The following is a 26,834-nucleotide window of genomic DNA, read 5'->3' as shown; positions in this document are numbered from 1 at the left end:
ACTTACAGTTTTTGATGGTAGCTAACGGGGGTCAAAGTTCATTTTCTGATTGAAACTAAGACCAGTCGGTGTCCACTGTGTAAATGTCGACAATACATTAAGTTGTCATGAACGTAGAGATGTCACCAAAAATCCAAATGATATTTTTGTAAGTTTGACCCCATGCGGTCCAAATTCATCAGCAATGTCAAACCAGGAATACTTATTTATATTTAAATCCAGAGAAAACCCCCTCGCATATTCATATGATTTATAAATTATTTACGTATGAACCACTTTAACTTAAGAGGCCCATTTAATAATAATAAGGCCGTTAGATGTTTTGGAAACGTGAAAGAAATTTTAAATTATAATTGGCGAATTTAAGCATTCTAAAGTCTAAAAAAAAAAAAAAGAAAAACACTCAATTCGCAATTAAAGATGCGTATTTTTTTTACGTTTCCATCCTTTTAAACAGAAACAAAGAAATTGTCACTGTCGAATTTCATTAGAAAGGCGGCATCTAACGTGTTTATACCTAATAAATCTTTCTAAAAAAACAGTTATCTAGGTGTTTTTTGAATGCTGATGAGACAAAGAAACAGTCTATCATTTCTTAGTCCTGATATTTTTCTAGCATCATCTTACTATTGAATGGATATCAATTAACTGCACGCTATGATTCTTCTAGACACGTGCCACTACATTCAATAAGAAAAAAACTAACCCCGGTTTTTTGAAGTCAAACTCTTCACCCTTGTTGAAGAAGCTATTGAACAGATGTCCTCTAGGTAAGAAAAAAAAATCTCACAATAGAATGAATGATTTAATGATTGTATTCAGCTTACGAATGTCAATTCTTTCGTGAATTGTTTACTTTTAAATATTTCTTTAAAATATTTACACGAAACAATGATGTTAACGCCTAAAAAATTTATTTGGTCATCATAAATAATATCTTTAATATTCACGGCTGTAATATAAATGTTTTTTTAAAGGTTAAATTCAAAAAAATGCCCTCATAACTACATCAAAAACATCCCCTTACATCTGTAGCGTTAAGTATAAAAATCTCAAACACGCAGATTAATTAGTAAGTTATTTTTTTAGAAAATACCGAATAGAGGTTTTCTTTGCTCAAAAAAATATTAAAGATTTAAAAANAAAGGTTTTCTTCCTTAAAATTAATCGATTCTACACTAATCCGACTCAACATTTCCAAAATACGTATATTTTTTCGTAGTTTTATAGGAACCATAATTATAGGGGGTCGACTGTATATTGCACTACTAAACTTTTTTGTCAACATTGTTTTTATTTTAATTTAACTCAACACTCTCCAAAAATACAAACATAATCTATGCTATTCCGTGTCACACTAAACTATAAACAAAAACATGCGCAGTGCAAGTCAAAACACGTCGCGTTACTAATGCAAACCATCAACTATCAGTCCAAGGTCATACGCACCGGCACCGACTGAGTATGAAAGTTGAGATCCGTATCCATATCCGCGGATCTAGACACTAATGATCTGTATCCGTATCAGCGGATATACATTTTTAATGATCCGGCACATCACTAATATATATATATATGAAAATTTCAGCTTATGGAAGAAAATTTAGTTTGAAGTAAATTATTTGATAACATACAAAATGTTATAAATTTCTTTAAAACTATACCACTTTTCCCTTATGAAATGTTCACAATCCTAATTATGTATTTTTATAAAAGAAACAAAATACTTGTATATCACTTCTTTGTTACAGCATTTGTATTACATCTAGATATTATACGTTATTACAGATAATTAAAAATAAATGACACACAAACTAATGTAAATAATATTATATCAAAAAAAATTTATTAATATAATGATTTTTATATAATCTATATAAACGTCTTTGTTTCTTTGGCAAATAGATTTACAAAAAAATCGATTTTTTATAGACGAATTTTACATTATTTTTTAATCCCGAAATATTTCAAGAGAAAGAAGAGAATTAACGGTTAAAAAAAAAACTAAGACAACTGGTGTGCATCATATACGATCGCGGCAACGTTCATACGCGATACTTCCTTCTAGTATGAGGGGAAATTTCTTTGAAAGAGGGATTTTCGTAGGTCATGTTTCCGATTGTGATGACAGTCGCTCCACCTTCTCTCGTGCGAACATCGGTTATTTGTCGATCGATAGAATTGGCACCGTTTAGACGTCCACCCCTCCCGACACTCCTCTGCTGATGTTTAGGGGATATTTCCCTGGGAGGGTAGGGATGCCCGCTGGCATCTGTATACGCTATGCTCAGTTCGGAACCGTATTTTCTAACAGAACGTGGGGATTCGAATGTTGGATTACCGTAGGTTTCACTGAATTCACCTTCTGGATCTCTTGTAGCTGCTTCGAATGTTTGTTGCTGCCAATATTGTATGTTTTCCAGTGCGCATACTAGTCCTAGGAATATATCCACCACCAGTATGAATATCTGAAAAATATCAACGAAAACTGTCTAAAAATACTACTAAAAATAAAACTTTTTTTTTCCTAATTTCTACAGTAATTTCAGGCAGTTTGATTTTTCAAACTAAAATTTTAAGGCATTTTCATACATTAAAAACCATGTAAAATACATTAACAAATCTACAATCAAAATTTTATTAAAATTATTTAAAAACTTACCTGAACCCAAAATGCCCAACCTTTATCCACAACATAATCTACAAATCTATTCTCTCCAATGCTTGCTAACACAGTAGTTAAAATGGCAAAAATCACTAAAAAAAAAAGAGAAAAAAAAAACACTTGAAAGTGATACCAAATATATGATATTTATGTATTTGAGTTTTTTTGGAACCTCTACACCAAAGGCAATAGTTGCTTAGTGACAAATGATGGGTGGAGTTGCCATCTGTAATTCTAAATTCATTTCTACATGAATTATATGTTGTTTGGCCAACATCATAAGCTATTATTATGCATTTCAATTGCTTTCATTATTTTATAAATAAATTTATATAACAATTTTCTAAAAGTACTGTACACGTTTTGATAAATTAAAAATAATCCATTTATTCATTAAGTAGGTAAAGATTTATAAAGAATGTAATTTTTTAATGGTCAAAACTTTATTAAATTTTAAAAAATATCATTTTTGACTTATTTTTTTGTAGTTATAAATTATTATCTAAAAAGACATAATTAATTGATGTTAAACGGCCTGAGATAAGCAATTAAATTGAGTGTTTTGTAAATCTGAAGGAGAAAAATTAATTTTTTTTTTTTTTTCTTAAATGAAAATCAAAATTGTAGATAGAAATCAATATATGACCTTCTTCACAATAAATAATTGCATTATGTAATTTTGAATGTAATGTATAGTGCGGTGTGTCGTAACCAAAGTTTATTGATCAAATAGCTAACACATGTCATTCCGCACGCCCGACAAAAATCTTAATAACTTTAGTTTTGGATCAATAAGTGTCGTTATATGAAAATCTCAAATTCCACTTTCTGCATTAAGCATGTTTCAGTTACATTAGAATGTACTTAATGCAGATAACTGTCATGTATAAGTGATGCAATTTGGAAGATGCTATTGTATAAAATAATGCATTTTATACTTTATCAAAACTTTGAAATTCAAAAATTTTTTTGTTATTTCATTACCTGTTCCTGTTAGTCATTCATATTTTATATACATTAATGACAATAATACACAGATGTTCTATAATTTTTAGTCAAGTTTCTATAAATTTTCTGTAATAATTATATTAAGCATAATATTGGAAAATCAATAATATTTGTAATAGGCTACAAAACAATTAAGGTCAAATATTTACACTATTAACATATAAACAATAGATAGCTAGATCCAATGCATTTGTAATATATCTTTGTATATCACACATGTATATAGAGTGATGACTGTGTTGCCTGGTTGGATAGCCAATGGCTATGCAGCCAATAATCCAACCAATAATAGATAATAGCATGAATAATAGCACATTCTAGCTATCTGCAAACTGCCTAGGATACTCATAGTTTTCAATTCATAAAAGATTGGATATGACTTTGGAGTTTGCTCAAAGAAAATTTGACATCTGTAAAGGAATATTTTAGAACAATAATCTTTCTAAAAAAATAGATAATGGACTTCTAAATGAAAAATGAAGATACCATTTATGCCTAAAAAAAGGAACAACTTGCTGCATACTTGCAAATGAAATGGAAAGGAATCCCCTCAGCAGAGTCATGAAAGCAAAAAGCTGATGAAAAAATCCACATCATTTGAAAAGGTAAGGAAATATCACACTACCTAAATCATTCTAACTCTTTAAAATAATAATAATAGCAATCTGTACAATTTTACTTCTCAGAGTTTTGTCAGAAGTGCACTTCTAATGAAGCTTATTTTAATTCCAGCTTATTCTAATTACAGAATCCTTTTCATTTAAATGAAAAGTTTTGAAATACTAACAATTTTAACTGATTAAAAATAAAACAAAAAATCAAAAATAATTTATTAAACATACAAAAAGTAGATTAATAATGGAAAAGCAATTATTATTAACTTAAATTGGTAATTAACATGAAGGATTAATTTTAGCTTTTAGCAATGATTTCATCAGCGGATGTGGTGGGAGCTCAACTATGGATAATCAAATGCATTTGAATTTTTTGCAAATTGCTAAATAATGACTAAAGTATTCAAGTATTGCTCCCTTTGGGCTACAGTTTCTCCAACAAGAACAAATACTTTAGTATTTGAATACAAAGAAACAAATACTCAGGGAAGAATCAAAAACAATTTAATTTTTTCACCATTAGACTCAACAGATTTTATATTCCACAAATGTGAGTTGTACAAAGTTTGTGATGGGTCCCCTTCCGCTATTGATTATTATTAATTTTTAAACATTATCTAATTAATTTTTTATATTAATTTTATGCTATTAATTCTCAAAAATTAATTTTATTGCAGAGCCCAAAATTTTTTTTGGTGGAACCCTAGGGTTCTGCAAAATGCAAGTTGGAAACCACTGTTCTAATGCAAATTCCTACAGCAAACTATATTATGCATTAAACAAATTTGTTTAATCTCATTTTCAAATTTCAATTAAGAACTCTTCTAAAGAAAACATTTATTTTTGAGTAATATTTCTTGTTATTTTTTGCATAAATGCTATCATATAAAAATTACTAGACAAAAACTTATATGCTGTTGCAGTGGCATGCAGTGACATTTGATGGTAGGGAAGCTGTGCCAGCCCTGGATAGAATTATTGGAAGCATTATACAATATTTTGGTTTGGTGTGTAGCATCCACGAACTAAACTGTGTGAGGTTGGTGCTCTGTAAAGCACATGTGCAAATGTGTATAATCTGGCTGCTTTACACAGTTCAAATATTCTTGCTGTGGAAGCTGTACCCTATTCAACAATACGTGCTTCCATTGGAAATATGCATATATAAATTTATATTCTATTATACAATAGCAATCTTATCATTTTTTTCACATGTAGTATAGAAATTTGTAATAAGGTATATAATGCAGTTATAATAAAATATTAATTTTAAGTACCATATTTACTTGCATATAAAATGACCTCACACATAGGACAAGGTATGACTTTAAAGATCAAAATAAAGAAAATTAGATTTATTAATACTAAAAATGCACACATTGTCCTGCAAAAATTACTGGCATTTTAAACCTTAAAGAAAAATCTTGTAAAATTGACAACATAATTTGTTCATGTAAAGCTGGACAATGGGGAACCTTTTTTTAGCCCAATTCTTAACTGTCGAATCCACTCTCCATTGATTACATTTATGAGTTTCTCTGAATTCCGATTTCCAAATAACCATCTGTTTTCATGTGGGAATGAATTAAAACTTATATCGTGCTCCCATATGATTTTGGAATTTCAATCTGGAATTTAATTCAAAAGCTTTGCTTTTCCTATTGCTATTCATCTTTACTTCTGACAATACACAAGAATGATTCAAATGATCCAGATAAAATACTTATGTTCTTAAATACAAGAGGGTGATCATCTGGTAAAAAATGTGAATACATGGTTCACAAAAATTTTTTGCAAAAATGCAAATAATCATTTTCTTGCATGTATAGGATGACCTAGGAATTTGAAACTGTGATAAATGAATAAAAACCTCTCTTATATGCGAGTAAATATGGTAATTCAAAGTACATTAAAATAAGAAAATAATTGCACAATATGCATTTATATTTTAGAAAATAGAAGGGAAGCAGTGCTTCCACAGCTTCTATGGATGGCATGCCACTGTGCTGTTGTTTAGATAATCAAATGTGATTATTTTGCTTAATTTTAATTTCTTAATCAAAACTTCAAGATGTTTCAGGCTTGACATCATTCACCATTGCTATTTTGACTCAAAAAGAAAAAAAAAAGAAAAATTATATTTATCTCAATGGCACATGTTTTTCTATTTGAAATATAAAAAATATTTAGGAATCTTTCATTCTATTTATAATAATATCATACAATCCATGTTAATAATGATGATGATAATAATAATAATAATACTTTTTTTATCATGTTGGAATAGACAAAAAATTTGTCTTTATAAACACATCAGTGGTTCTATAGATGACTTAAAACATGGCCCAATCTTGATACTGAGCAGCATATTGATTAACAGCAATTATTACATCACTTGTCATTACATTGCTAAGTGATGGTGGATTATAAGAATAGTCTGACACTTTAATATAGGCAGCAAACAATCTTATTTTCAGAAATATTTTTGGTCCTAGTGTAACATTGTACAGCTTAAAGGACATTCTGTAAATTGAAAATAGTCATAATCTTTGATAGATAAAATGGTCAGATGATGACTGAAAAAAACACTAAAAATTTTTTTGCCACCTGAATTAAACTGCCACATATATATCTTATAGAAACTATAATGCCAGATTATGTAAATTTTTATGAGAAATATCTCTCAGTTATATGATTAGATAGGTCAGGCATGGCCACGACGGCCTGCGGTCCAGATCCGGCCCGTTTAATGAATTTGTGTGTCCCACAATTAATCTTTCAATATTAGCTACTCAAGTCTGAATAGCTCAATGAAAAATTCTGATGTCTTAAAAAATAAAATAAAAGGTCAACGATTATCAGCACAAAACCTTTCTCACTAATTTCTAGCCTTATTAACTGGAGTACAAACTTCTAACCGACGCTCCACAGTGTACCCGAGGAAGGCCTATTAAGAAGGCCGAAAACGTTTGTACTCCAGTTAATAAGGCTAGAAATTAGTGAGAAAGGTTTTGTGCTGATAATCTTAGAAATAGTTCTAGCTACGTATGCATAGTAGTGTAAAAGGTCAACAATTCACTGTGTGTTTAGAGTTAACCCTCCCATTACAAATGTTGATAAAGCATGATAATGTGAAAAATGTATGTGCAATCTCTATCTACAATTTAGTCTCTATGGGCTGACATCACAATAAGATCTTGCACCACCTCAAAATCTTCCTAGGGCAGCCTCTGGTTTGGCCCATGGAAAAAGTTTTCTTTCCAATTCAGCCTGGGGGCAAAAACTGTTGGCCACCCCTGAGATAGGTAGTGTGTTTCATAAATATCAAGATTTATATGTGACATAAAAGTTAAATAAAGTAAATTATTATATATAAAATCACATCTTTTCATACATTTCCAGCATTTCTTTATAGTTCTTACAAATGTTTTTGACTTGATTTACAGGCCTTCTTCAGGTTAAAAAGCTATTTTTCTCCTTTTAATTGGAATGGCTTCTAACCTGAAGAAGACCTATATATCAAGCTGAAAACATTCATTAGAACTATAAAGAAAGTGCTGAAAACTTATAAAAAGGTGTTTTATATATATATTAGTGATGTGCCGAATATCCGAGGGGGGAAAAAAATCCGTATTCGTATCCGTTACTTTTTAGCGGATCTTTAACGGATCTTTTATCTTAATGAATTTCATTACTTATATGAAATTTTAAAGATAGGTACCAATAAAATACTAATAAGTTCAATTCAAATCACTTTTTATTTCTTAAAATCACATATTTGGCACATTCACATTGCAAAAATTTTATCATGCAAAATTCATTTACTATCGTAAAATATTTCTACAGTCGACCCCCCTATAAGATATAGATACGTTCCAATTTATTAGGAATCCGATTTCTTACAAGTCGTTCCAATCACAGCCCGACACGTGTCAAGTTTACGGACTACGGCTGATTGAAAGGTTTTCTTCCTTAAAATTAATCGATTCTACACTAATCCGACTCAACATTTCCAAAATACGTATATTTTTTCGTAGTTTTATAGGAACCATAATTATAGGGGGTCGACTGTATATTGCACTACTAAACTTTTTTGTCAACATTGTTTTTATTTTAATTTAACTCAACACTCTCCAAAAATACAAACATAATCTATGCTATTCCGTGTCACACTAAACTATAAACAAAAACATGCGCAGTGCAAGTCAAAACACGTCGCGTTACTAATGCAAACCATCAACTATCAGTCCAAGGTCATACGCACCGGCACCGACTGAGTATGAAAGTTGAGATCCGTATCCATATCCGCGGATCTAGACACTAATGATCTGTATCCGTATCAGCGGATATACATTTTTAATGATCCGGCACATCACTAATATATATATATATGAAAATTTCAGCTTATGGAAGAAAATTTAGTTTGAAGTAAATTATTTGATAACATACAAAATGTTATAAATTTCTTTAAAACTATACCACTTTTCCCTTATGAAATGTTCACAATCCTAATTATGTATTTTTATAAAAGAAACAAAATACTTGTATATCACTTCTTTGTTACAGCATTTGTATTACATCTAGATATTATACGTTATTACAGATAATTAAAAATAAATGACACACAAACTAATGTAAATAATATTATATCAAAAAAAATATCTGACAAATTTTTATTTGAATATTCATTCAGTATTTATTTTCTATATCCCACTAATCATCAATTTAAATACAGTCAAACCTCAATTTAGTGCCATTTGTTTACTTCTGAAATTGGTTCTTAATTGAAGTACCTCAAACAATAAGAATTACATGTACTGTAGTAATGAGGTCTATGTCAAGTTTTAGTTCAAAAGCTTGAGGGTCATGTGATTTAGTGATAACAATGTTGTTTGCAACGCAAAAGATTGTACATTTTGTAATTCATGGATACAAAAATTCTCAGTTTAATATTTACGAGATCCATTTATGAGTATTTATTGGTGCAAATTAAGAGACTATATTGTTTTAGTTTTTGTGAATTTCAAATTAATTCATACGTTTACTAAGAGAAGATAAAATTTTGCAAAACTACCCACTGTTTCAGCTGATAACACTTTATAGATTTAAAAAAAATATCTATGAAAATTAATTATAAATTGCATCTATTTTTTGGACTTTTACAGTACAGTAATATCTCAACTTACATGAACGCGGAGTTACACGATTTTCAAATCTCATTGATTCGTCTTTTGTTAGAGCACCATGCAACTCTTAATTACTCACTCCCCCCATACTATTGTTCAGCTTACATGTTCGGACGTGTCGCATGGAATCAACACATAGCTACAATTTATTCTGTTTGTTATAACTACAGAGACTTGAGAGACTCTATGTGATGATTTCTTGTAACCATAAACGAATCAAAAGATGAGATAAGATTAACCAGAACATTTATTAACTTACATACATCCAATTTGGATTTTACACAAATTGCGTATTTATACCCCGACTCATGCGAATTCGACTTACACAGTTATTGCTCGGTCCCACCTATCACGTAAGTTTGGGGTATTACTGTAATGAACTATAGATACATTGAAAATAAATTGTAGTAGGTATCAACTGAAAAGGAGCTGATGATAAAGCAGAGAAATCTGTTTTTGTTACATTTACAAAAAACTTCATCTCAATTAATTTATGTTGGGAAAATATCACTAAATTGTGTTTGCCCTATAAAATTTGTTATGAAACACAAGTTCAAATGAAAGTTAACATACTTTTGACTACTAAAAATAAGATAATTAACAAACCATTTACTGATTTGCTAAAAATTTTCTTCTTTTTAATTTATAATGCAGACAACCTGTACATTTTAACATAGTGTAATTTTTTAATTTAAAAGAAAAAGACTAAAATTGCTGATGTAAAAACTAACTTGACAAATTTGCAAAAACTTAACAACAAAAATAACTAGGCTATTGTAAATTTGTTATCAAGTTTTTAAGTTTCCCTTCCCACATTTTTTGTTGAAATTTTGCTTTTGTTTTAGATAATGACCAGAAAAAAATGAATTCCACGTTTTAGAATATAAAAGCAGTTTTTTTGTCATTTGTAATCAACATTCAAACACAGAAAAGATTTTTTCATTTAGAATAAAAGTAAACTGCTACATTTTATCCATACACAAAGAACAAAAATCTGTATGAAAACAGTGTGCTGCTACTAGTATACTTTCAATTCATATAGTTATGAAAAAGGGGTACTAGTAGAACATAGTTTTTGTTAAATATAGGAAAACTGTGCTACTAGTACTTTCATACACTTGTATTTAATGCTAGTTATAAAAATACTAGTAGCACAAGTTTATAAAAATAAAATATAAGTAAGTGAATATATTTCTAAGCATGGAAGATCATTTAGTATAAATGTTAATAAATGGAATGGCTGACACTTAACAATGCATTACTAGCATCATTTTTATTTACAATATAAATAAATAAATTAAGATTTCACTACACTGAAAATTAAAAACAATATAATATAAATGTATATTTTGAATTTGGTGAGATTTTAATGAATTTATTCATTAACTGTGAAAAAATTTAAAACATTTAAGAAATTCCATAAAAATTCTTTTTAAAAAAAAACAGAGATTTATTTACCTAACGTTTTCAGGCAATGTATTTCAACATATACTGCCTGAAAACATTATGCTGTTTCACCTATCTTCAACGATAGGTGAAGAAACAGCATTTAAAAAAATATTAGGTAAATAAATTTTGTTGCTGAAAGCAGTCTTTACAAACTTCTTAAATAGTTATTAATATAAAGAGAAGGAAAAAAATATATTTAACACAATATTAGTTGTTTAATTGAGTAAAACATGAATTCATTAAGGAAGATTTATAAATATTTATGATATGCTAAGTTTTAGATTTGAATGTGATTAAATTTTATGATTGAAGATTACAGAATTTTGATTTAGAGACAAAATACAAATAAAGATTAAGATATTTTCCTATAATGAAAAGTTAAATTCCATACTAAATTGAAAAAAAAAAAAATGCTTCTGTATATTTATATTATGATTTAAAATTGAAAAATATTTCAGTAGAATTTTTATAGTATATAATTTTTTCATTGCTTCATGAATACTTATTCATTATTTTGTAATAATTTGCAATCCACTAAAGATATCAATGACATAAATTAATCTTGAAGTAAGTTTATAAATTATTCTAAATATTATTTATATACTTAAATTACTTTTAATTAATGAAATTTATTCAAAATCAAAAACAAAATATAAAATAATCTGAAGAAGTAATTATATATTTGAAAAATATTATAAATTATATAAATTATCTCATATTATAAATGACTATGTACAGTATATAATTATAATATTGCTGCTATATGTTGTTACAATTTAAAAATTCCCAAATTATATCATAAAACAATGGCTTTACTAACATGTAAAGTAATCATTAGCAAATCAGCATTAATAAAATGAACTTAATTAACTATTGTTTTTTAACCCTTTGATAACCTAACATTTTAAAGTATTAATTAAGAATCCCTTTAAGGCAAAGAACATTTGAAAATGTTACTCTGTTGAATTAAATATAAATGAAATTTGTGAATGCAAAATTATGCATGTACAATTAATCAATCATAATGTACATTAAATTATTGTAGGTGATACATAATAGATATAAGATATATTTTTGTGTTTAAGCAAAAGCATGATTATAAAAGTTCACTTGGCAAGAGAAAACATTTCTAAATTTCTTATAGTCACAGCAAAGACCTGCCCATCAGAAGATTAAGATACATTTATATTTCGGTAAAACAGCAATAAAAAAAAAAATGCATCACCTTTTAACAAGCTAATGAAAATAGTTTTACAATTTTTTTAAAAATTTGTATTATGATATAGTTCTCAAGTCAACAGATTCCAATCTAAAAGATTTCAGAAACAAATGGACCAACAATTAATGATACCAAAACACATTATTAGCTTTTGACAAGCATTATTTCAGTCTTGGTTAGGTTATTTTAACATCCATTATGTTTTGAGTCATGTACACAAAATAATTATTTATATTGGTTATATTATATAATTTATTGGTTTTTCTAATGACTTTTGTACTTATTATTATTTACATTGCTCAAAAATTACAGATAATTGACAATTAAGGACATGCTTCCCTATAAATCTGCTAAATTGTAGGTCATCTGTACTTTCAGTAAGCATAACAAATTTATTTTAATCAATATAATAATAAATTTCTTTAAAAGTATATTAATATAAACAAAATTATTTTCCTAAATCTGATATCATCAATTTGTTAAAGTTATGTTCCAATCATGTTTCTCCAAAGATAACTTCATTGTAAGAAAATGTAGAGAAGTTTAACTGATATAAATACAAACCTATTACAGTAAAAATTAGAAATTACTTTATGTAAATCATTTTAGAATCTTTATATGATTTTTAATTATTTAGAAGTAAGAAAAACAAGGCATCATTAGTTTTAATTTTCTAAAATTTCATATTAAAAGGATCCTTTTTTAGATGAATCTGCATACTATATTTATCTTCAGGATACAATGTACAAAACTGCATAAAGATGAATTTTTTATAATCCAAAAATGGTTTATTTTTCTAAAACTAAAAATTCTGACATAAGTAATATATTGTCTTTTTTTATTTTATTAATTTTAGTCTATTGGAACTATAAACTATTAATAAGATTTACTATAATGATTTAACTTGCAGATAAAATCGACAAGTTAAATCAGTATAATAAATCTTATTAATAGATTATAATCATAATCGATTAAAATATTTAAAAGATTAGAAGCATTAATTAATTAATGTGTTGTCTTGTTTCTTTTTTAACTGTAATTCATTCTCAATAAAAATTTTACTTGAAATATTTAATATTGATTATGTTTATGATAAATTTAAAATATTTTGTTTTTGAAAATAATTTAATTTGATAATCACATTTGTTTCACGAGCATAAATACAATTCAAATTGAAGTGAAAACTTTTAACAAACTCAATTATTTTCTAGCCTTAACATATCCCATTAGAAGTCAAAAAGGAAAATAGAGACCAAGATAGATAATACATTCTACATCTTTTCTTTATTTTTTCTAGTTAATAATGGTGGACATAAAGCTTGAAAATCCTTTACTAATTTCCATAAATCCTAAAAATTGTTTTCTTTTCTAATAAAAATAGAATTTATAAACTGCTTTTAAGAAAAAATTATATTTATCACATTTATTTTTGGATGCTTTAATGATTTTCATTTTAAAGTTTATGAAGATGAGCATGTAAGAGGTTTAAAAAAATTATATCTATTATTATATTTTTCCTAAAATGTAGATTTTTTGATATTTTATAAATACTTACCTATTATAAAAGATAGCGTTACTTTAATAATGCATAGGCGATTTGGACGAATGACAAACTTTGAAGTTTTCTTGATAATTTGAATTATACGAATGACTGCAAAAGGAAGAAATGTCAGCAGTAATAATATGTGTATAATTGCTATGTATCCAGCCGCTTCAATGTGTGGAGGTCTTCGAAAGAATGTGTCTAATTGATCACAATCTATGATTATGTGCTGACCTTTTCGAAAACAGAGATTCCAGAGACCATAATGACCAACTTCTTCTTGATTTCCTGAAATTAAATTTAAAAAAAATAAATTAGTGTAGATTATTAATAAATTTTATTCAATAAATTATATTTCATATTTCACAACTACTAAAAAATTTTGTAATTCTAGATTGTATTTAATAATATTGAAAAAGTATATAACTTATTTATTAGAAGACAATCTGGCATTAAAAGAATATAATTAATTGTATAAAATTAAAAATAAAATAATAAATTTATTTACAATTTATAATTATGTCTATTATTAAGAAATATTGTAAATTTACTGACTGAATTGAATTTGTTAATGAAAGATACCATGCTACTATGAGCTTTATAATTTGATTCAAATTTGATTATATTGCAGCACATATGACTAAAAATTATCTTCTGGCTTTTAAATGTTTGAAATTTTAAAATAATTTAAACATATTGTTCGATGCATTCCATATTTGAAATGTACTAGTCAAAAGCCTGAGGAAGACCATGATTATGGTCAAAAACATTAGTTTTAATTACAATTTGTTGTTACTGGGATATAATGGTTACTGGGATATCTCATGGGTTAATTTGATTCAATTTTCTCTATCTAAAGTGGGTGATGAGATCAATTACTATAAGTAAAGGATGGAGAACAATGCTTGGATTGAATTTTCCGTTTAAAAATAAAAAAAAAATTCAGAGTACTGTCTTAAGTTACACATGTATCATCATCATATTGAGAATATCAAGAGATATGAATTTGTTCAATGAATGAATCTGTATCATACAAGCACTTAATATATTCATATTACTCTGCCAGTGAATCAAAACTAACTATTCAAACTCACACTTCTCATAGTGCTAAATGAATATCTTACTGTGTAACCATTTGTCTAATTTGTATAAATAATTTATATGTTTAATATTTTCAATAACAATTTCTAATTCTCTTTCATTTAATACTAGTAGCCCGGGATGCCCCCTAGTGGGCGTTCTTTACCATTTTCCATGAGGCACGGTTCCTTTGACTTTTTTGTTCCTATCAATATGCTCNATTTTAATATCTAAATAAAATTTTATTAAGTTTGATAACATGAAATTTTTAATATTTTTTAAATACAAATTTATTAAATATTAAATGCAATTCTAATCCAGCATTTTTCTGGTCTGATTCAGAGGATAAAACGTATAGTCTTATGTTACTATCAAAGTCATCAATTGCTGAGTCAATAACTTATTACTAGATGAGAAAGCTTTACTGTACTCTAAATACCATCATTGGTACAACTATTTATTAAAATATTCAAGTAATAACCAATTACATGTGTACTAAAACTTCTCTTCAAATAAAAAAAATCTTTTATGTAACAGACTTCATATCTATTATTTTAATACAAATGATAAAATTATACTGTTGATAGGCAGATGTAAATTTTGCAATGTTCATATATCTATATTCCATATATTGTCTGAATGAAACAAATTGCTTATATGTAATAATTAGAATTTATTATTATTTTTTGGTTATAAATTTCTCTGTTAGTTCTATAATTTTTAAACTTTCTATTTCGTATTGAAGAAAAATCTAAATTGTACTTTTTCTGATTTTTCTTTCTACATATGGTAATGGAAAGTAGAATATCACTATTTAATTAATATAAAAATTTGTTAATGACAAATTCAAACTATTCTAAATCATGAGCACATATTCTATACTTTTTAAATTATAATCTGTTTAAATATCCTAATGTATTCATGTAAAACATGGTTGTACAATACAGCAAAACTTTAATTTAATGGGAGTAATTTAGGCAAGAGGTTTCTGCTAAAGCCAAAAGTCCATTGTTTAATAAAGTAGGTTTTCCAAATGCATATATTAAAAAATATATTGCTTATGTACTCACTGTATTTCTGAGACTGTAATAAACAAGTGTACAATCTAAATCAAAATACAAAAATAAATATTTTTTGGAAAATACACTTTATGAGCAGTGACTCTTAGATTTGAAAAATATAATAACCTGTTAATTTAATTACATATAAAAAAGCATTTTAAAATTAACAGGGTGTTAATTTTCACATATGACATGAATCCAAAATTTTGAACATTAAATCAAGGTTTTACTGTTTTATCAATTTTGATGATAATTTTATTTAAATATAACTGAATAATTATCAAATTGATAGATATTATATAAATTCATAAAATAAATGTAGGTTGCTTATTTGTACTTTTACCATAATTGTAAGATAACTGTAAAAAACTGCAGTATTTATCTGCCAATTAAGAATCTAATTCAAATTGTTTTCTTTAGAAGGAAAATTTAAAATATTTTAAAGCTTTTGAACTATTTTTGGCCATTGTAAGGGGTCCTAGTCTTAACTGCTTTCAATATTACTGAAGTTTTGGTATCAAATAGCAGATGCTTGAATATGCTTATGTTGCATATTCAGGCATTTGACTGCATGTAAGTGTAAGTGCATAAGAGACTAACATCCAATATATTTATGCAGAGTATGACTTTGAATATGCACTTAGAGCTGCCGAAAACTAATGCTAGCACACCCAATAACATCAAAGGCCCTGTACTTTCTTCGCAGCTGTACAGTTTTACCTTTGCTAGCGCAATGATACAAGCATATGCTCGTTGTTGAATTCTATCAACAGTGAGCATATGCTCATATCACTGTACTAGCAAAGGGAAAACCATGCGGCTGTAAAGAAAGGAATGAGGCTTTTGATGTCATCAGGTGAGCTAGTGTTTTGCTCTCACAAAGCGCTAGTTTGTGGTGGCTCTTAAGTCTTCTGTTACCTTTAAATACCAAAACCTGATAAGATTAGATATTCAGAAGTCAACAGCAGTAAACAAGTTCATTTATTGACTATTAATGATGATAAAGCCTAAAAGCAATGGAATTTGTAAGAAACTTTTTTCTGACAGAAGTACTTTGAATCAGATTTACACCTGAGGAATTTCCTTAACAAGTGTGTAACTTGAGAATAATTTCCTAAAGTTGAAAGTCCGCAACAACAAATCAAATTTTAGATCATACATATACTCAAATTTATTTTCATAAGACAAACAGTTTTATACTGGAGAACAAAGACAATAATTTAATTTCAAAAGAGACTCACAATCATCATAATTTCAGCATAGAAACAGTGCTATCAGTCTTATGCTACAGCATAAGGCTGATAGCACTGTTTATAGTAACAAATTAATGAAATTAGTACAGTACATCATTTTTCTCATTACAAATATGTTATTATATACTTACCTTACTGACTAAAATTTGATATATTCTTACTAAGTATTAGAATCATGATAGAAATTTCTTACCTCGATCTTTTCTAGCTGAATATTCTCCCCAATGAGAAGAAGGTAATATAATTATTTGAAGTAAGAGACTTAAAAGACATAGCAAGATTGCACAGACTGGAAATATTGCCAGACTTCCCCACATTCCGACATTTTTTAAAATCTGAAATTAAAATATATTTCTTTAATAATTTGTTAATTGCTTCTTTAACAATTCAATAATTCAAAGATATAAATTTAATTCTCATTTTAAAACCTTTATTATTATTAATTTAATCAAAATTATGCATTAATACCATTAGTTAGTAGATAAAATAATTAATTTTTTCAATAATTGTTAGATACAACTGCATGCAACATCGATACATGACTGTAATAAACATACTAGTTTGTTTCCATAGAAACAGAATGGAAAAGAGAAAACATATTAAGTAAAAATTCAATTCCAAAATGAAACAACAATAAAGAATATTGGTAAATGCAATTTTTATTAATTTAAAATTAAAATTAATTTTATTGAAAACTAAACTTTAATTTAAGATATTTTCTTGCAATCAAAGTAATTATCTAAAAGAAGCAAATATTAATTTATCTAAATCTAAGAAAGCTGCAATAATGCAATTTTAATATCTAAATAAAATTTTATTAAGTTTGATAACATGAAATTTTTAATATTTTTTAAATACAAATTTATTAAATATTAAATGCAATTCTAATCCAGCATTTTTCTGGTCTGATTCAGAGGATAAAACGTATAGTCTTATGTTACTATCAAAGTCATCAATTGCTGAGTCAATAACTTATTACTAGATGAGAAAGCTTTACTGTACTCTAAATACCATCATTGGTACAACTATTTATTAAAATATTCAAGTAATAACCAATTACATGTGTACTAAAACTTCTCTTCAAATAAAAAAAATCTTTTATGTAACAGACTTCATATCTATTATTTTAATACAAATGATAAAATTATACTGTTGATAGGCAGATGTAAATTTTGCAATGTTCATATATCTATATTCCATATATTGTCTGAATATAAATAATATCAAGAATTAAGATTAACTAAGGATCTTATTTTTTATGGAAGGATTTTTTTTAGAAAAACATGTTTGAATATTTAGCTACAAAAAATATAAAATATGTAATAAAAATATTTATTTTCTTAGCTGAAGCAATGAAAAGATTTGAATAACCAGTGAGGTTCTAAACTAATAATTTTTAGGTTTGGTAATTAGATTCCTTCCCCCTTTCTTTTTGCCTAGGATAAGATTTGATAAAAATGTAATTGTTATTTATTTTTGTAACTTTTATAAATTTTTCTACTGCCAATAGATATTATTTGTTTACTAAATTATTTTGTATTAACCCTATAACAGATCTTTCCCTTTATGAAAGCAATATCAAATGTTTAAATCATACTATTTTTATAATTATAACTACAATTTTTAATTGTTGTTAGTTAACTTATTATTATTATTAGATGAAAATAGTGATATAGAAAATTTATTAATTAATTATATTTAAAAAAGAAGAAAGGAAAAAATATATTAAATGCAATTCTATTCTGAATCTAAAAATATTTATAGATTTTTTTTTTTCATTTAAGATGATAATGAAATGAAATTCAATTTAAATGGCACAGAAGTACTTGACCTACTTTTCCAAAATACAAGAAAAAAATATATTTATTGATAAAATCAGGAAGATAACTAAATAAAAAAAATACAATTTAGATTATTAAATATTCAAAATACAATATACATTTTTATCATATAAATACATTTTTAAATTAAATTTTATTACAAGATAGAAATGAAGTATTTCCAAACAGCATAACTTGTAAATCATAATTTTTTATGATTTACAAGTTATGCTAATAAATTTTTGTTTTTTGTATTAGATACTTAAAAAGAAAGGAAGATGGTTTAGTTTAAAATATGAAAATCCAATTATATAATAATAATAAAATAAATTTTAAATTCTAAAAAAATTAAAAGTAAACAGCTTCTGTTTACATTATCATCATCAACCGATTTGATAAACTTATATTACTTAATTATTGCATTTATACATTAAAGAAAAGCGATCTGAGTATTTTTCTGAGCCTTGAGAACGTTGTTGTAAGGTGTTTACTGTTATAAAACGTAGCGTAACAACGGTTATGAGCAGCATTTTATATGATTTTGACACAGACACATACATACATAAAACAGGAAAGAATCAGATTTGAAAACTAAGGTCGTTGCCTTTAAAATAATCAGTTCAATCACCTAAAACAGACGTCGATTCATAAAACCATCTGGTCCATTAAACACCATCTGCTTCTTATGCCCTTCGATATAGAAGACGTTTGTCCACTTACACGTCACACCTTGACAATATAATCTATTACCAATTTGTATACCTTCCACATCTCAATAATTAAATCCAATATCTACCTCGTGTCATCTAACACATAACTGAATTCAAATAAACAATAAGCATGCATCCACGTTGTCCAATAACCACGCCCTCTAGTGCATTATAGAAAATGATTATTTTTACGTAATTTAAAAAAAATTACTTCTATTTTTTTCGATAAATTCAAACGAGAAAAAAATATATAAAATATTCAAAGATTTACCTTTCAAATAAATGGTAAGTTATTATTAAATTCAGTATATTCATCGTAACCGTTGTTCGATTTACTGACCATCCATTGTTGCTCTTCCTGTTACCATGGTGACTTCCCGCCGATGTTGACTCGGTCACGTGCCCCGAACCGGTTATGCCGATTTATGTCATAAAATGTCCGAAAAATTCGCTTAAAATTAAATACATATATATATTTTTTAATAGTAATTAAATTACAATTAGCAATACTAATGACGTATTTTATTGATTTTTGGATTAATTAATCGATTTAAAAATGATTTCGAAAATTTAAAATGCCCCATTGGACGTAAAACTAGTTCAAAGAATGTAGGTCGTTATTAATCAGTATTCGTCATAACAACTAATGTTATACTTTTATGTGGGATGAATATATCTTGGGGATAACTTGCCTAATTTGGAAGTTAAGGTTTTTAATAAGGGCAAAATATTCTTGACTTTTATCCATATCCAGTTCGTTGGCATAGGGAAGACCCAGAAAATAAAATAAATTAAAAAAATAGCTAAAAATATCTTGAAATTACCACGATTTTAACCAGTAATAAGCACATATAATAATTTATAATAACTATATTTATATATAAATAAGAAATTTTAATCATTAAAGAGGTTATCTTTGAATTGAAGATATATAAAATAATTAATCTAAAATTTATATAATTAAATTTACGTTTTAATTAAAATGTGAGACGTTTTAAAAGATTTTATAGGTTATAAAATAATTTTTTAACGTAAAAAACAAAACATTTTTTGAATTGCAAACATCAAAAAATTTATATTAATTTGTATATAATATGAAGAATTTGGAGAGTTTTATTGAATTTTTTTCTTATAAAATACTTATTTAACTGCGAAAATTAAAAACATTAACTAAATTCATATTTTAATTAAAATTTGTGAATTAAAAACAATTTTTTTCCATAAAAGTAGTAAACTGTTTAAAGTTTTAATGTAAAAAATTTATTTAAAACATTTAAAATTTATACTAACAAACATATAATATATGACATTAAGTAATTTGAATATTATTTTATCCAGAAAGACCAATTTAAAAAAAAAGGTCACGACCTTTGTGACGTAGGCGTGTCTAGCAAGGTAAAGATGAATGTCAAGGTGACACGTCACTTAATATTTCTTTTATTTATTAATTTTATTGTCGTTTGCCATCTGCTTTACAAACATTTATCGAATCGATAATTAATTTAAGATACTAAATATCTTTAAATTAAAATAGAAAATTTCATTTGCAATTCAAAAAGTTTAGATATAATTATTAAAAACGATATAAATATGTTTAATTTATTAATATTACATTTTTAATACTTTAAAAATAATTAATTTTTAAGTTATTATTTGTTTATTTAAAAAAATTATAAAGAAATAAATAAAAGATGGAAACGTTCTATTTAACATTTATGAATCAAAATTACATGAATTATTATTAATTAAAATATATTTCTGGTTGGTTAATCATGCTTTTTACTTTAATTTATTATTATACATTTTTATTTTAATATTATAATAGTATTTAGTAACAAATCAGGAAAATTTATGTAATTAAATCGAGATAAGTATAATAATATTCATACTGACCTAAATGTAAATGATCACTCTTTTACATTTTCCTACTTCCCTTCTTTTAACACAAATATTTATTTTATCATGTCATTAAATTTATAAAATACTAAATACATAAACAATTAAGAAAGAAAAAGGATTTTTAAATATGTAACAAGAATAGGTGACAAAGAGGCTCCATCTGTTATCGAAAAAGCAAACAATAAATGATATGAATAATTCTATTATAAATAAATAAAAATTATTCGTTTATTTTGCTTCTTTTTTTAAATACAATTTATTAATTTTATTTACAATTAATAGATCTACTTTTACATTTTGAATTGATCTTTAATTATATGAACAACATATTAAATTCTGTAAGCACTGTACATACGTTAAGAACCAATAAATATGACTTTATAAGTATTAATTTTAAAGTAGTATAATTTGTGAAGTGCTAAAGAAGTATACGCAGCTGAAAAAATAAAATAAATAGCTAAACAACAGCTTGAATATGCAAGAAAGTGGCTCCATCTCTTATCGATAAAGAAAAATACAAATGAAATTACTGTATTTAATTTATTACAATAAAAATAAAATCTCTTCAGAATTAATAAACTTATTTTTTGCAGTTTTTAATATTAGAAAGAATAAATAAATAAATTATATATATATATCATTTAATATTAGTGTGCATAATTTGGTTTTAATAAATTTTCTTTGGTTCATACTAAATTCCTCTGCAGTTGTTGAATGATTTCAAATATTTTTTTTCGATTTATTATTTTTACGGAATCCTATTTTGTTGGCTTTAGAGATAAATTTCACACAAATTTCACGATACACGAATTTATCTGTGGGGGATGCAAATTATTTGTAGATGTTTACACTCTTCTCGACATGTCAAAATAAAAATGACCTGAAATATATACAATACTTCAGTAACGTGACAACATAGTGAAAATCATTACGTACAAACTCATCAATAACTTCAACAGTGTTTATTTGTGGTAGTCTACGTAAATTTGGTCGTACACGTAAATCGTAATAATATATGAATTAGTGAGAAGTGTAGAACTAAAAATTATTGCAATTAAATGTTTTAGAATACGTGTGATATCTCGCGGAGTTCGGACTTAATGAAAATTTTATTAGTTGTTAGCATTTAGAGGCTTTTTTTTTTTTTAAGAAACTCATCTTTACCATCAAAAATTAAATAATTTTCTATTTTATAACAATTAAAAACATATAAAATTTATATAACAAATTTTCATAACAGATGGTGCCACATACCAATTTATTTATTTATTTTGATTAATAATACAAAAGTTATTTTTAAAATGAAACGTCATAACATTGCAAAAAATTTATGAAGTGCGAATTTATGTATTACTTAACATTTTTAATTCGAAGAAATTGTATTAACAAACAATACATTTATGTTTTCCGACTTATAATAAAAATATCAATGTGCTTTTTTGCTCCAGTTACATTATACAATACATTCAATGGTGTACCTTTATACAGGCTTCAAGCACAGTACAAAACGAATTTATCTCTCGATTGTTAAACGACTGCAAACAGCAAGTCTTAAACGTAAATTAAAACTTTAAAAGTCAGGAAATTCAAGATAAAATGCAAGTATATCTTCTTTCTAGAAACGTAGTTTACTAATAATTTATACCATTTTTTTCTAGGAATGTTGTTTTAATGTTGTTTGTAAGAATTTTTAATGTAGTTAAATTAAGCAGAATTCATTGGGATACATCGTTTTATCTGGTTGACATTGGGGAGAAGTTTCTTTTCAACGTTTACATAAAAATCTCGAAACTAAATTCAGGCTTATAAGTGCAGAAAATCGTGCTAATAATTTGTGGATATAGTATAACAGCGATCAGACATAATTCAGCTGTCAACAGAGAGGTCATCGGATGCATGCGTGAATGCTGGGTTTCTTTGAATTTTGTAATTCATTTTTACCAAATAAACGTTCCAGTTTCAATTTTCAACACATGCCTTATATTATAACTAAGAAATGTCTTATAATATAATAAAATAGATAATTTGGTAAAACTGCTAATAAATAATNATCATAAAATAAACAAGGATAGTAAATATTTTCTATTAAAATATCGATAAAATGTTAAATATTTTCTATTAAAATATCGATAAAATGTTAAATATTTTTAAATAATAATTTTGAATAATTTATCTAAAAAATTTATAAAATTTATATGAAACATGTGGCTTATATTTTAAATTATTTTTTAAATCTTTATTATACTTTTAAATGTCATGAATTTATATGATTTTTTAAATGATTATTTTCATTAAAAATTAATAAATAAGCTTAAAACAAGTATAAAAATTTCGTAAGCTTTGTAAAAAAATTCTGTAAAAGTTCTTAAAATATTTGTGAAGTTTTTAAGTTAGTTGAATAATAAGTAATTTGATAAATTGGAGAAGTGTCAGCTAATTATCTTAACTAAAGCATATTTTATCAAAAAATATGACTTTATCCGATAATTAGGATTTAATTAATAGCAAGCTTCTGATTCTAAAAAAAACAGAAAAAAATGGAAACATTAGAAAAGTAATTTTTATAAAAAAATCAATTTTATATTCCTGTAAATCTTATATATTACAAGATTTTTTAATCATCAGAGTATATACTTTTTATATTTAAATATGAAATCAAATAGGATTTTTAGATGAAATTATATGTTTAAAATTGGAATTTTTATATGTAGTTTTGCCTAAAAATCTTTACAGTAGATGATTTATGCATTTAATTGTATAATCAAAAAATGATTCTCAGATATTATATGCTTAAAATGGAAGTTTTAGACGCAACTATTTGATTAGATAATAATTTTTAGAGAAAATAAACTTTTTAAGACTGTAATATAGCAATTTTTTTTTGTTTGATATTCTACTACACATTCGCTTCCAATTAACAAAGTGCATAGACTTACAAACACTCGGAAAAATGGGATTCATTTAAGATTCAAATTTATTAGAATTTACGACGATAATTATAACGTACAGTCAAGTATAGCACGTGGCTCTAATTGTGTAATTGACAAATTTGGCACTAATAATGATTTTGCGCGTGAAAATCGAATTATTATCACGTTCGTAGGCACGAATTTAAGCAAATATAAATTAATTAAAATTTAATATTTTTCAATTATTTATTCCGTTTTCAATGAATTTAGCCTAATTAAGATTTCACGTGCCAATTTTATATATTTTTTTCTGAATAAATAAGTTATAAAATCTAAAAGAAATCTATCCGCGAAGTAATCTGTAGATGTAATTTACTTAATTTTTTTTAAAGTTATAATTATTATAGTTAGTTACTTTATTAATATAGTTGTTTTATTATATTTTCTGTATGTTGTCTGTCCAAAAGTACACAAAATCTAAAAGATTACATAAATTTTGCAAGAACCGCCAGAGACTAATCATTTGTAAGTCTTGCTTCGTCGAACAGGAGATGTATATACACATGTTGCAGCAATGATAAGTTGATAACCATAGTAATTATGAAGTATTAAAGTATGTAAATGTTTGTATAAGTTTAGCATAGAATAATCTAGATGTTACCAAGTTTACAATCGTAAAATGCATCAAGTAAGTTGCAGCTCTTAAAAATTTTTGATACTTTTAAAATTTCTACTTTTATTAGTTTTTATCGCGTTGCAAGAATATAAAATATGCATTTTTATGATTTTATTTTATAGATTATAGGCTTATATACAGCTTTAATAATTACAATTATATGAAAATGCCAGAATCTTATCCAGAAACCTTAGTTGTTATTGATCTGTTTTGATCCGAAACAAATCGCATAAACCATAATGAGATTACATTATCTAGCTACATAAACATATTTTAGCCACATGATCTCGTATCTCGTAAAGAAATCTTTTTATTTAATGATAATCATCGGTAATTATCGAGCAATAATCAATCTTAATAATTAATTATTTATTTTATATTTACTGTATTTAGAAAAAAATTCGTAATGTCTGGCATAAGATTCGTAACATGCGACGTGCTTCATCATGGCTGTTTGTATATCATAAATATACATATTATAGAATTTTAACACGTTAATTTGATCATTATGAAGCATACAATGTGTTGTAGCATTCAAAATTCTTCTAAAAAAGCTTTATAAGTGCCAAAACATTCAAAAATACTCGAACGTCATTCTGAAGGGTAGCTCATTGCATATTTTTTCTGTTGAAGATTTTCCGTTTTTAATGTGCTGTTGAAGATTTTCCGTTTTTAATGTGCACATTTAACAACTTCATAGCACATACATTAATTTATATTTAAAAAATAACATATTTAAGATATGGAATTTAAGTATTTTCTGTTATTTCTAATCCTCATGTGATGATGCGGCATAAATTATTATAATCGTCTATGGTATATTATAATGCAATGTGATATGGCTTTTAAATGTTCAACAAATTAATAAAATCCCGAAAGGTAATTAAAAAAAACCAGCTTTTGAGAGTCATTTGTTTATATATCATTAATTTTATTGCGATACATTTTAAGTAACTTATATAGAGTGGCCCAAAATGCAGTTAACAGGCATATAATAAGATGCAGACATCTTATATGCATAAGTTAACATCAGTTAACCGAATTTTGAAGCTGGTTAAAACAGGTTTTAAATGCTTTTAAAATAATTCGTGATTCGGTTAACCGAATTTAGAGTCAGCCTATATTTTTTTTTTTGTGTGTTTTTTAGATTTTTGATTAAAAATTACTGGTAATATGGCCCAATGGGTAATTATAAAAATAAATGGAATTAAATTTTGATTAAAAATAATTAAAATAGTTTCTTATAATATTAAAACATATATTAAATTTGATATAATTAATTAGAAAATAATTCATTATAACTCGTGTAATTTAATTAAAATTTTTGAACGGTAATAGATGGCGTTAGTTACCTTTTACACGTTACAGTGTAAATGCAAGAAAGTGTGCAAAATCTTTAATTATTTTCATAAATATTTAATTAAAAAGCACAATATTAAAGTTATTCTGCAAAAGATTTAATAATAAAAAATAAGTGCGAAATTTATTTGAATTTAGCTTTTTTTAATACCATTTTCATTAATATCTATTAAAAATATCAAAAATTCTATAAAATTAATTTTTAGTGGTATGTAAAAAAATTTATTTACGAATTTCACCTTAACTTATCAGCCAGTAGTTCGCGAATCACCCAAAACATATTACTGCTTAAAGTAATGTGATCATAAAATAAACAAGGTCGGAAAACCAATACATATCAACTAGTAGTTCGCGAACGGCCCGATTATATGATTACTTAAAAC

At 26.0% G+C, this 26,834-nt stretch overlaps 1 protein-coding gene across 4 annotated transcripts; it reads right to left on the bottom strand.

The window, feature by feature from the left end:
* Positions 1–1,843: 1,843 nt before the first annotated feature.
* Positions 1,844–21,676, bottom strand: LOC111630596. Of its 4 annotated transcripts, none has more exons than XM_023374715.1 (6): positions 19,527–19,777; positions 17,272–17,413; positions 13,919–13,972; positions 13,697–13,792; positions 2,663–2,757; positions 1,844–2,468 (listed from the first exon to the last, which is right to left on the bottom strand). In XM_023374715.1, the coding sequence occupies exons 2-6, from the start codon at positions 17,393–17,395 to the stop codon at positions 2,046–2,048; spliced, it is 792 nt and encodes a 263-aa protein (XP_023230483.1). In that variant the 5' UTR covers positions 17,396–17,413; positions 19,527–19,777; the 3' UTR covers positions 1,844–2,045. The 4 variants fall into 4 exon arrangements, with proteins under 4 accessions (XP_023230483.1, XP_023230482.1, XP_023230481.1 ...); XM_023374713.1 differs by lacking the exon at positions 19,527–19,777 and adding exons at positions 19,880–20,059; positions 21,502–21,676 and having other exon boundaries at positions 1,848–2,468; positions 13,697–13,972; XM_023374714.1 differs by lacking the exon at positions 19,527–19,777 and adding an exon at positions 21,502–21,676 and having other exon boundaries at positions 1,847–2,468; positions 13,697–13,972.
* Positions 21,677–26,834: the final 5,158 nt, after the last annotated feature.

This window comes from Centruroides sculpturatus, unplaced genomic scaffold (assembly GCF_000671375.1).
Source record: "Centruroides sculpturatus isolate CEXI.00-Female unplaced genomic scaffold, Cexi_2.0 scaffold603, whole genome shotgun sequence".
Taxonomy (NCBI): Eukaryota; Metazoa; Arthropoda; class Arachnida; order Scorpiones; family Buthidae; genus Centruroides; species Centruroides sculpturatus.
Note: the sequence above shows the minus strand (reverse complement) of the source record. Positions and strands in the feature narration are given on the sequence as shown.

Bases quoted from the DNA above. Each gene is read 5' to 3' on its own strand.
- LOC111630596 (XM_023374714.1), bottom strand. From the start codon at position 17,395: ATGTGGGGAAGTCTGGCAATATTTCCAGTCTGTGCAATCTTGCTATGT. The intron at 13,973-17,271 runs GTAAGAAATTTC...ATTTAATTTCAG, and splicing joins TTCAGCTAGAAAAGATCGAG to GAAATCAAGAAGAAGTTGGT. The intron at 2,758-13,696 runs GTAAGTATTTAT...TTTTTTTTTTAG, and splicing joins AACGCTATCTTTTATAATAG to TGATTTTTGCCATTTTAACT.